We start from the raw sequence: 12291 nt of genomic DNA, 5'->3' as shown, positions 1-12291 counted from the left end.
GGTTTGCACGTTCCCTGCATGCAGCTACTCGCATGTGTGCTTGAGAGGTTTAGACTTGCTTTAAGCATTCAGGTTTCTGCAGAATGGTAGTGGTAGTAGTAGTGGGAATAGTTAGTTTCTTTTACAATGCCAACTAGAATTTCTATGTAGTGTCTCCAGTAATACCAATGGAAAAAGAAAAAAAAAAAAGGAGAAAAACTTTCCCTCATGGAGGAAACAACTTCAGTAACAATGTGCTTTGTTACTTCAAAATTTGTACATGTTTTGTACTGTTTAATATTGCTCATCTTTGTATTGAATCTGATTGTGTTAGTAACAAATATGGCAAATTCTCTATCAAGTTTATGTAAAAATAGTAAACCCTTTAAACCATGTTTGGTAAATGTTTCCATATTCTCTAAACTCCAGTGGCAGATCTACTATTAAAAGTAAAAGATTATGTACATAGAATTTGTTTAATGTAGTTGCGTGTATGCTCTATATGTCTTCCGGTTGTTGACTATGAATTTGGAGCTTAACTAATGATAGATATTTTAGGATTTGGTACTGTGAAGTCTATGGAAAGAGATCAAAGCTAACTTGATATGTTTTGACAATCACCGTTTCTAAAATAGGACATGCTCATAATGTTTTGTCATTGCCTTGTGTTTATTTACCATGAGCCAGCCAGGCCTGTGTTTATTAAGCACAGTTATCAAAAGCCTACCCTTCTTAAGTATGAGCGCAGTTTAAAGTTGGGATTTTGAGTTCTAGCAATAGGCAGCTGGGGTTTCCCTCCATTGCAGTCAGAGCTGATGGCAGTTTGCTTGTCTTGGTTACTTACAGATGTTTTCCTATAGAGTGTTGTATCACCTGAAAGAAACCTTTACCCATAACACATACCTAATGAGACAAAAGCCATGTCACGTGCAGATAAAGTTCTAGTTTGATGTAAGATAAATTTTTGTTTGTAAACCTTAGCTTAAAAAAGATGTAAGCATCTAGCTTTTGGTCAGGAAGATGTTCCCCTGTTTGCTTCTCATTTGTCTCCCTCCTCCCACTGGCCAACAACCAGCTCACCATATAGTAGGAGGGCATGCCAGTGAGTTCCTTCAGTAGGGAAACAGGTGATTAGAGATCTAAAAGGGCAAGAAGGTTATTGGAACAGGGACACATCAATTAATGAAGAATTACAAAGGATTATTGCAGGGGAAATAGTTGAGAAATCATAACCTGTGCTTCCTCCTTGCAGTGAAAATTCCAGGACAGCCTTTCAGGAAGGGGTTTGGATTTTGTACGTTCAACTGCAGCAGTTGCCATTGCTTGGCATTGTGCATCTATACAGTTAGTAGTACCTATTGACATATCGGTAGGTGATGTTGCCAAACAAGCTTGCATTCGGTTAGAGAATAGGTAATGCCTGCTTTTTTGATTTTTTTTTTTTTTTTTGACCTCTTTTTAGCTGTTAGTTTGTTTTTTCTTGGGTACTGTCATTTACAGTGTTTTGTGTCTCAGAGGTGAACAACACATTTTATTGAAGAGTATGAGCAGTGTCTACTGTAATCAGATGGTGAAAGCCTGAAAAGATGCTGAAAAGCCTGCGTTTTTATTCTTTTGAAACAAGTGATTGTTATGTTTGCTATTGATAGCTTTTACATCTTCATTCAAAAAATACAACTCCTAGATTTGTTATTCCTTCAGTGTTCGACATGCTGAGTCAGACTAGAGCCATGTCTGACAATCACTGATTTTCAACATTGTACCAAGAGTGAAAGTTTATGAGCAGTGAAGTGCCTGATGAATCCTTGCTGACCAGGCCGAAAAATAAAATGGAGTAGTTTATCTTCCAAAGGATCGATTATAGATAACTCTGAACCTCATCAGTTCATAACTCACTCTCTCCCGTTGTCTGAGGGCAGTCCCTGGGATCTCCTACACTTGCCCTTTCTTCTTCAATCACCATCGTGAACCATATAACCATGAAAACATGAAGACTGAGCTCTTAAATCAACTGTTAATGATGTTGGCGAGCAATGTAGTATTGCTTAATAGTATGAAATACCTGCAAAGGAGGGAATGTGTGTAAACAAAAAAAGGGAAGGATTGACAAAGTGAGAAACAAACATTTTAGAGTCCCATTTGAAAAGGAAACTATATAATAATACAAAGTATCTATTTCTGTGTTTGGGAAACCTTAGTGTTTATTTAAAATTGTCTAAAGCTTTATTTTGAAAAAGCTGCCTAAGCTGCAGAAGCCTTCCAAAAAGTTTCGTATCACCATCATTCTTGGTCAGATCAGTGATCTGATTGTGCTAGTGTTGACTCAGGGTAACACTTATTTTTACTGAATTTCCTTGACTAACTTCAGAAGAAAAATTCCAAAATAAGGGATGCAGAAGCAGCCTGATTTTTCTGAAGGCTTTTTAGACCTCATAGTCTTATAAGGCATAGAGGCAAGGTATCTCACCACAGAGAAATCAAAAGAGAACATAATGAACTCCAAAAAAATGTAGGACTTAAGAATTACTCTCTTCTCAGTCAGTGCTGACATTTAATGCCATTGTAAGAGCAGAATAAAATACTTCACGGTGGGGAACTGGAGATGCAGGGAGAAAAGACATACATTTTCTGTAGATTGTGGGTAGGGTCAGAAAAAACTGCTGTCTGCACAGGTAAAGCTTTGTGTGTGTGTGTGATGGAGCTAGCTGCCTTTCTGCCTTCCAAAACACCACATATGGGAAGTAGTGAGAATATATGCCTTCTTTCTTGAACATATGTTTTTCTTTTACTCAGATTGCTCCTCAGCAATTTCCCTGTAGAAAAGAAAAACTTCCTATATTTTTAAATGTCTCCTGGAGAAGCTGAGGCTTAGTCATTGCTTAGTGGTAAGCAGACCAGTGAAACATCACTCAGAAGTTTGTAAGTGTGTGGTTAGTGGGAGAAATGTCCATGTTTTCCAGGTACTGCTAATCTTCATCTTTTAGTGGCTAACTTCCCAGTATTGTTCATATCAATTCTGTTGTGTTTTCTATTGACTACACATTCAGTTTCTTAGGAGATAGTATTTTGAGGGTTTATTTACCTGCTTTAACTGTAATAATTTTCGGCTGTATTGTGTCAGCGGGGACTGGAAATAAGAGCATATGAGAGTAGCGTATAAGTAGTGTGAGCATTTCCAGCCTGCCTGGGTTAGGATCTGTAGATGTGAATTAGTTCACTTTACATTTTATTTACTTTTTGTTCATGGGTATGTTGGCTTTTTCCTTTTAGATCCCAGTATGTATGTTTGGTCCACTTGTTGTGTCTTTCACAGGTTCACTTCATAGTGAGCTGGTTGCATAGCAAATTAGCTGGATGTGGGAGAGGCGTTGTGGGCACAGAGTGGCTGGATCTCCTTGATGAAAGCTTATTAGAAGACATTAATTCATGCTTCTATAGTAAAATTATTGCAATCTGTACTTTATCTTGTTTTATTTGTGATAGCTGCTTCCAATAATTAGTCTTTTTTAAAACACTCAACTAAATACAAGTAATAATTTGCTTTTCAAAGTATTCCTTACCGTTCCCGCAAGGGGTACAGTGCCTGAAGGAAAATGTCATTTGTTTGTTTGTTTCTAATGAAGCCTTTAATATTGTAATTTGCACAGTGCTAGTGAAGATAATTTAGAAATTCTTTTCTGAGGAAAAATAACATTGGGGTCTCAGCCGTGCTGCCTCATGTATTGGTAATCCTTTTTCAGTAGGAAACAGTCATTTATTTTCGAGGAAATTTTATGGTTGTTAACACCTATGGCAGCTGGTTTCTTAAGAGTAACTTAAATAAAGTAACTTAAGTCCCCGAATTCAGTAAACTTTAATATTTTTCTCCAGCTTTCTGGAGTGCTAGATTTCTTGTATGGGAGATTTGATTTTTCAGATAACTTACTGCTTTCTTAAGCAATAAAAACCCGGCTCCCCATATTCTACCAATAAAACTAACTGGCCTCCTGGCTGTGAAGACTAAAATGCTTTCAAGGTAAGAGGATTCCGTGCTTTTCTTGCATGGCTTCCTTTTCAACTCTGCTACTGCTCAAGGAACTTATAGTGCTGAAGGGACCACAAATGAGGTTGATTTTCCAAAACTCACAGAGTGAGTGATTTTACGGGAGTTCCCCCTGGGTGAGTAAAGCCAGCTGATGAGTAACTAGTCTCTGTTCAACTTTGTACGAGCAGTTGAGATTTCTTAAGCTTGAGAATAGGATGTACTAATGATAGTTTCAGAATAAACTGCAAAATATCTGCAACAAATAAAATTTTGTCTGCATTTTTACTAAAAAAATCATTCAGAATTGAAATTGCTCCGCTAATGCCTTGCTCTGATAGAACCATGCCTACTGTTCTGATTTTGTACGCAGTAGCATGTCTGCTGTCTTCGGCTGTGACCTGCATAAGACTGACTTTGCAGCTTAAAATGACTTTTGCTATAATATAATCAGAGAATAGTGTGTAAAATTTTTCAGCCTGACAGTCATTTGAAAGTGAGCATTTTTTCATAGCGATTCCAAAAGGTAGTGTGAAATCCTGGAATCTTTCTAAAATGTTTCATGAAACAGAATTGTCATAATGTAACTTATATTTTTTCAAAATCCTAAGTGCTGTCAGCAGTGATGTTTATATTCATGGTTTAACCCTTGATTGTGCATGAATTTGAGATGGACTAGCATCCAAATACAATTTAATTTTTACTGTTATTTCTAATAAATCATTGTAGTACCCTGCTATAAGTCACATCAGTCCGTATGAGTCACTTGCCAAGGTAAACCAAACTAGTCATGTGCTTGCTCTTTTTGCTGAATAGTGTATGCAATACCTGCAAAGGAGTGAATGTGTGTAATACTTAACCTGTTTGCTTCATCCTTTGAAACTCTCTTTTGATTTGATGATTGACAACTTAAGAGCTTGGCCATTAAAAAAACAAAGCAGCAAGAAAACCTCATTAATACCTAAACAGTATTTTAGTTAAGCAGTGTTACTGAAATGGCTTTCCAACAGTAGTTTTCACGCATTTTAAATGAATAGTTCTTTCATGATTTCATGACATAAATGTAAGTATGCAGGCAGCTAGAGACATATGTCCAAAACATTTTTATCTGTAGAATAGCAGAGACAAGACTTTTATTCTGTAAATTGTTGCCTCGGAGATGTCGAGACCTGTGGCCAAAGCTTGTATGATATGATAATACGTAATGATCCTAATGTAGGAATTACTGTATGAATTTATGTAAAAGTGAGAGAATAGGGAAACTGTTCCTTATGACTGACAGGTAGATCAGTTTTTAAAGAGGAGCCTCACTGTTCCATTTGTCTGCCATTATTAGTAATATGGTCAACCCTGGCAACAGTAACAGCTGTGGAGGCTCATGGGTGGCTATTTCCTTTTCAAAAGAGTTAACTTAGTGCTAGAAACTTGAAAACAAACCAAAAATAGATATTGCAGTAGAAATACATTAGTTAGTAAACATGTTAAATATTCCATTGCATCTTTTTATGTGCAGCATGTCACTTCAGAGGCTGCTTTTAATTGGAAATAAGAAAACCAAGGATACATCCATCATTCTACAGTTAGTTTGCAGAATTTAAAACTCATTTTCTTCGTTTGATTAGATCCTTCTGTCTCTCTCTCCCCACGGTTCTGCTGTGGACTTTGTAGTCACAGAACTTTGTTCAAATGAGTTGAATTTTTAAAATCTCCATCTAAAGACACTACAGGTGGCAAGCTTAGTAAGTATAATAAATGACAGTAAGAATACTGACAGTGATTATTTACCCCTATCCCCAGAATTTTAACAGCCAGAATTTGTAATACTGCTTTTTGGAGCTTATATTCCAGCTAGTAAGATAAAGTTGATGGTATTTTCTCTGAGGACATTGTAATATCTATGGTGTTGGTTTGTAGAAAACAAATGCAAGTGTTTAATGTTCATATTTGCAGGAAAAATATCACACTGATATAAGAAGGAGAAAATGCCCCTACCTACCATCTATTCCTGGATCGTGAAATAAGACTTTTATTCACATACTACTACTACCAGTCAAATAAATATAAAATAGTTACAGAACTACAGTTATCCTCTCGTTTTGCACAGATAAAACTCTCTGAACAACCTTTTCTAGTTGTCTCATATTTTTCCTGTGCCTTCATATTAAATTCGTTATTTATTCACATTGTTAATATGCCAGCGTCTGTGTCATTACTTTCTTGTCTCTGACCCATTGTGTTCATGTAAGCTTTAGGTGAAGCTGTCTTGCACTTGCTGATTTGGTTTTTGCTTCTTTTAATGTGCTGCTTTTAATGTACTTTTTCTGTGTACATAATCAGTTGTGTAAAGATTTTGGGAGTTTAGTGTGAAGAAGGAAAGGCACAAGACAACTTGGTAAAGATCAGTTCCTTCTCTTGTAGGTAACATACTTGATAAAGCGTCAGCTTCACTCTCTGGTATTTAAAATCCCCATTTATAAATAATATTCAAATATGATTGGAGATGTGGTATTTTGTTAATAGACAAAATAAAATACTTGAGATAAATTATTTCAATTTTTTTGATGTTGCTATATGATGCTAAAATTTCTACAACTTTTCCTATGTCTTAAATCTAATTTACCTCATTCAACAAAAATATTGTTGTCCTTGTTGATATAATTTTTACTTCAAATTCTTTAAATAAAAGACTTGCGTCTAACCAATCAACAAGGCATGGTTAGCTATAGGGAAGATAATCTTTTGATGCTAGTAATGTTTTAAGAATTATTTCTTCAGCTTATTGTATTTTAAAACTTTTGTTAAATATTAGAAACAGAAATGTTTGCTGATAAATTGAATTGCAGGCTAAGGAAAAAAGCTTCAAACAAATACAAAACAATATAGTGCCAGCTATTTCTAAACAGCTGTTAGGAAATTAGTAATGGAAAGTTTTGTTGCAGTGGGTGTGGAAAAGAGCCTACACACCCGCATTCCTGAGTGATGCAAACAAACATCCAAGACTCTACATGCTGTAAGCTGTACTTTAAACATCACTGATCAGGCTGTGCTGTATGAATTGAACTGTTTGTACCCTGCTGATTTAACAGTGATTACAGCTGATATATTGTTTTACTTTGATATTAATATTTTAAATAAAAGTTTGCTGACACCTTCAACACTCAGAGTTCAAAGAATGATCACCTTAACTCTGTGTGAAAGGTTTAGCATCATTTAAGTATAAATATTTCTGGGAATACAGGTAACTAGTTAACAGTGCACAGCAGTGATTCCTTAGTTGTTGGTTGAGTGTCATGAACACCTCCCTATATTCTCTTATTAAATGTACAGCTTCACAGAATTTCTGAAAAAAGATTAGTTCTTTTTCAAGCACAGTTCCCAGCACCATCTCTTTTTTTGCCGTATCGCCCCACTTCATGTATTGTGGCCCAAATGTGTTGTGGCTTTGAAATTGTCCTGTCCTCCAGAAGTGGACACTCAGTTGCTCTTTGTTATACCAAACATGGGTGTCATGTACAACGACCTATAATCCTGATGGTCTCCCATAGCATTGCAGCTTGTTTAGTGTGAGTTAGGATTGCAGTAGGAACGAGGTTTTAAAGCATATGTGCAGTTGTAATGCAAGTTTTGGTTTTGTCATCTTCCTGCACTAGCTCAAATTCATCCAGTTCACGCTTGTGTTAGTTGCCCAGAAACAAACCCTTTTTCTGCTTGGTGTTTTAAAAACAAATCCCTTGCAATAAATAGTTTCAACAACAGGGTCAGGATGAAGATTAAAACCGAGCATCTTAGGTGATGAATGTTCATCGTATAAGAACCGTTGACTGACAAGGCAGCCCTGAAAGTACAAAGCAGTCTTTCCTCTGGGGAGGTCCCCAGTATAGATGCAAGTTGGTCTGAAGGTGTACTGGAGCTGTGCAGACCTGCAGGAGCCTTAGGCTCTGCGCCTGATGATGCTGGATCCTTCATTCTCTGAGCACAAGGCAGTTAAACTTTAAGGTATACACTGGGAAAGGTAGTAGCGAATTCATACTGAGGATCAAAATACAATTCATAGGACTTAGACTTGAAAAGAGATTTTTGTACAGCAGCAGTTTAAATGGAAATAACCTATTTCCTAGTGCATGAGATTATCAGGAGAAGTTGCAAAATAAACACATGTACTTGCACCCATTTTTCATTTAAGTCCCAGCTGATGATTATGTGAAAGAAACTTAAATATTATATAGGGCAGGCATTCAAAGTCAGGCCTTCAAAGTTAAATCCTTTGCACTGGTTTAAGAGTAGGCAGGAGTATTTTATAATGTAGCCATTCCAGTTTGCTCTTAACTCTCTATATACCTATCTTCCTTGGCTGTAATGGAAGTCTTATGGCTCAAGGCTTCCAAAAATCATAATTGCGTTAAAAAATTCAGAGGAAAGAAGCAAAAATTGTCTTATATATGATACACAGTAGTGCTCCAGGCAGTTGTCTTCTTTTTTTTTTTTTTTTTTTATTTAGAGGAATTTTAGTGCTTTACGTGAAACTGAGAACACAGAGCACAGCTTTATAGAGGGAGATGAGGAAGTGTATTCAGTTCTAACCGCTCATGAAAATAAGCTAACCAATTTGAAACAATTTATTTAATCTTTCTTAAAATTGATTGCTCTTGCTGAGAAGAAAATCCTATTTAACTTGATTAGTCTTTAATTTAAAATTTTACAGCTTTTTGGAGGGCGCTTTTTCATATTTAGTGTTATGACTGCTTTAACTCATTTCAATTCATATATCAGGAAGGAGACTTAATTTGTAGCTGGATATTGCAAGTTAAATAATTGGATTCTTGCAGTGCTGTGACACTGTAATACATAGACAAACAGAATGGCTGTTCAGTAGCAGCTGCTTTTTTGTGTGTTCTAAATTGTAATTGTTTAAGTGATGTGTGGTTCCTCCAGAAAATTTTGAAAAGTATGGAGATTAAATGATAGTTTATTGTCTGTTTAAAAAACAACAAAAAAATCCATGTGAGCTATTTTCTGCCTTTGTATTCACATTTGCCTCTTCCATTTTATCCACCAGTGTCTAATGCTAGTGTTTTGCTTCCTTTTTTGTTTATTTTGTTGCTTTTGTTTGAATGTATTATTGTGTTTATATGGAACTGGTCAAAGAACCGTTACTGTATTTTATGTTTGTATCTACATTTTATTTTGCATGCTTAACGTGGCTTTGCCTGGATATTCTTTTTGGTAAGTTCAGAATTTAAAAGCATAATGTTTTTCTGTAGTAAAGTTTGTAACCTGCCACCTTCTTTTCTCCCACCTCAAGTAACATCATTATTTTTTTGTCATACTGATTTGTGCTCATGTACTGTTCTGCTTTTGCTAATGATACATATGATAACACTGTTTTCCTAACTACCCATTTTAAACTCTAGCTGAGCTAAAGAATACGACTTTGGTACTAATATGTACTAATTTGACTTTTATCTTCAACGTATAGTTGGCAGCTGTTAAAATGATCTGTTCTAAGAACTCTGTGTGTATTTGAGACACACAGAACCTCAGTCTTAGAAAACCATGTTAAGGCTTCTTTGCATAGCCGGGTGGTTACTCTGCACTTCACAGGTATTATTTATCAGGAGTCTTCTCAAGATCTTCTAAGAATAGTGTGCATGTTTATGTTTCTCTTTTAGCAACAGCTCGCTCAGCTCCAGAAAGAAAAATCGGAGATTCTGAAGAACCTGGCATTATACTACTTCACATTTGTTGATGTTATGGAATTTAAGGTAAAGTATTACAAATATGTCAGTTGTTCTGTCACATCAGGTTTCTGTCTTTTTATTTATGAAATAACACTATATAATGAAATAGCTGAACTTGTAGCTCTGTTCTTAAAAAAAAAAAAATCAGTCTTCATCAATTAGCATAGTAAAGTGATTTACTTAGATCTTCTTAAACTAAAGTTATTCCTTTGCTTTTCAAGGACCATGTTTGTGAGCTGCTGAACACTATTGATGTTTGCCAAGTCTTCTTTGATATTGTAAGTTTCTGGGTTTAAACTTTCAAATGCCACTTAAAAATGTTTCTAATCAGAGTCCTGTGTGAAGAATTAGAAGGACTTGTTTATGTTAGCCCAAGAAACATGACATCTCTAGTTATAAATGCAAGAGAAATAAAAACACTGTAATCTTCATATCTCTAACTTTTATAATCGCTTAAAATCAGAAGGTAGACCATTTTAAACAGGCTACTAATGGATGGTAGTAACAGCATTGTCTGTTACTAGACATATAAATCTTTCTGTAATTTTTGCTTTATTGCATCTGCAAATTAAATCTTAGGGTTTATTGTCATCTGTATGCTTAAGCCATGTGAGGCTCACGAGACAGGAGGTTGCTTCTGGTTGGCTAAAGCAAGTACAGAAGCAGCTAAAAGTGTTACATTTAAAAAAACCAACACAACTAAACCTCAAAACCTCACAACTAAACACCAAAAAAGCCCAAAACAAAACTTCACACACCTTTTCCTCTTGGTTTCAGCTTGCTTTCTTAATGTTCATAAGGTCACCTTGCTAGTTTTAGTCATTATTCTGAATTTGGCTGACTTAGGTTTATAATATGAAAGAGGAGCAGGTATATTATGTCCTATGGAATGATGTTACCAGGCCAGTGGGATATGTGCTAGCTTTTTACATTACAGTCTTAGTGAAATATAATTCATAGGCAAGGTGCTTACTGACTGCTTAGTAACATCCAAGAAAAGTTCTCTTATCTGTTAGCTAACCTGTGACACTTAAGCCTGGAAAGATTTATTTGCATGCTTGCTTCCATGAATGCAAACAGTTCTGGGGATTTGAGTGAATAAATTAAGATTATACAAAGTCTGTATGCAACTGGAACAAAAACTTTGTTCAAGGCAGTCCATTGTATTTAAAAAATGCTGAAAATTGGTAGAAAGGTAAGGAAAAAGTTTTATGCTTGTTTCTAAAAGTTTTAGAGTGACAATTTACTGTTTTTTATCTCTAGACTGTAAACTTTGATTTAACAAAGAACTACCTAGATTTGATTATAACCTACACAACTCTAATGATATTGCTGTCTCGAATTGAAGAAAGGAAGGCTATCATTGGATTGTATAACTATGCCCATGAAATGACACATGGAGCAAGGTAAAAATCTATTGTATAAGAAATGTGTATAATAATAATAATAACAGCTACACCTGAGTGAATTGTTTGTTGTTGCTTTTAGTGACAGAGAATATCCACGCCTTGGCCAGATGATTGTGGATTATGAAAATCCTTTAAAGAAAATGATGGAGGAATTTGTACCTCACAGTAAAGTATGTAACTACTTTTCACAGGCACACAGTAACCTTAACTGAGAGAAGCAGAGATAAAAAAGTAAATATGCAAGAGTTTGTTTTGTCAAAGGCCATTAGGTAGAAATTTTACAGGAGATTTTATTTATAATGGATGTCTGGGGCTGGGGATTGATACCCTATTAAATAATGGAACCTTTAAAAATACAGGAATGCTAAGACCCATTGGTAAGGTTCCAATTTATTCACCACGGATTAGAAATTGATTAAAAATTGTTGTGGATCATATGAGAATAACTACATCTGTGTTCTGTTTTGGTTTTTAGCTTGAAATTAAGGAGATTCTTAATGTTTCTATGAAACCAGTTTTTTGCTGGTTTACCATCCTGGATGAATGTATTTTTCTATTTTGTAACCTGAGGGTTTACAAAAGGGTTTTTTTGTCCTTAAACTGGGGCATCCTGGAGATCACCGCTGCCTCTTTAATAATAGCTCCTATACTCAGAAGCTGACATTGTGTACCCTGCTCAGTTGACTTCAAGTTAAATGAACCCAATGACTTTAGCCTTTTCTTTACAAATGTTTTTAAGCTTGCACTCTTACACAGCTGGTTGTGCTGCAGTTCTGGGATGACTTATCTAGGCTGTATTTTCATATGACAATATCTTGGAAAAATGACAGAAGCCTTGCCAAAGTCAATGTATGTCCTGTTTATCACTTCCCATTTGTCCACTAGGCTTGCTGCTCTGTCAAAGGAAACTAGATTTGTTTGATCGGTACTGACCAACTGTTATTTATGAAGGTGTTATTTTCTAGGTGCTTGCAAATTGTTTGCCTAACAACTTATTTTGGAATCTTTGGCAGGAGTTTAAGTTAAATACTAAATTATTGCCTAAAGTTTTTAAGGTTTGGGGTTTCTTTTGCCCTGTTTTTGAAGTCTAGGTACTGGTTGTGTTTTCCTTCTCTAGTCCTCTTGAGATTTTTTCTTAATTTCC

The 12291-nt window shown here is 35.6% G+C and overlaps 1 protein-coding gene across 6 annotated transcripts in view; it reads left to right on the top strand.

The window, feature by feature from the left end:
• Window positions 1–12291, top strand: part of NCKAP1 (NCK associated protein 1) — a 63014-nt gene that overhangs the window by 13696 nt on the left and 37027 nt on the right. For 3 of the 6 annotated variants that reach the window (XM_030017729.2, XM_030017727.2, XM_041124226.1), the window contains 4 exons: window positions 9670–9762; window positions 9960–10016; window positions 11002–11144; window positions 11227–11317. In XM_030017729.2, the coding sequence (XP_029873589.1) occupies window positions 9670–9762; window positions 9960–10016; window positions 11002–11144; window positions 11227–11317 (384 nt within the window). Of the gene's footprint in view, window positions 1–9669; window positions 9763–9959; window positions 10017–11001; window positions 11145–11226; window positions 11318–12291 lie in introns of those variants that run through there. The other 3 variants (XM_030017730.2, XM_030017728.2, XM_041124227.1) reach the window with 2 other exon arrangements.

This window comes from Aquila chrysaetos, chromosome 6, assembly GCF_900496995.4.
Source record: "Aquila chrysaetos chrysaetos chromosome 6, bAquChr1.4, whole genome shotgun sequence".
Classification (NCBI taxonomy): domain Eukaryota; kingdom Metazoa; phylum Chordata; class Aves; order Accipitriformes; family Accipitridae; genus Aquila; species Aquila chrysaetos.
This window is presented reverse-complemented; position numbering and strand designations above follow the sequence as displayed.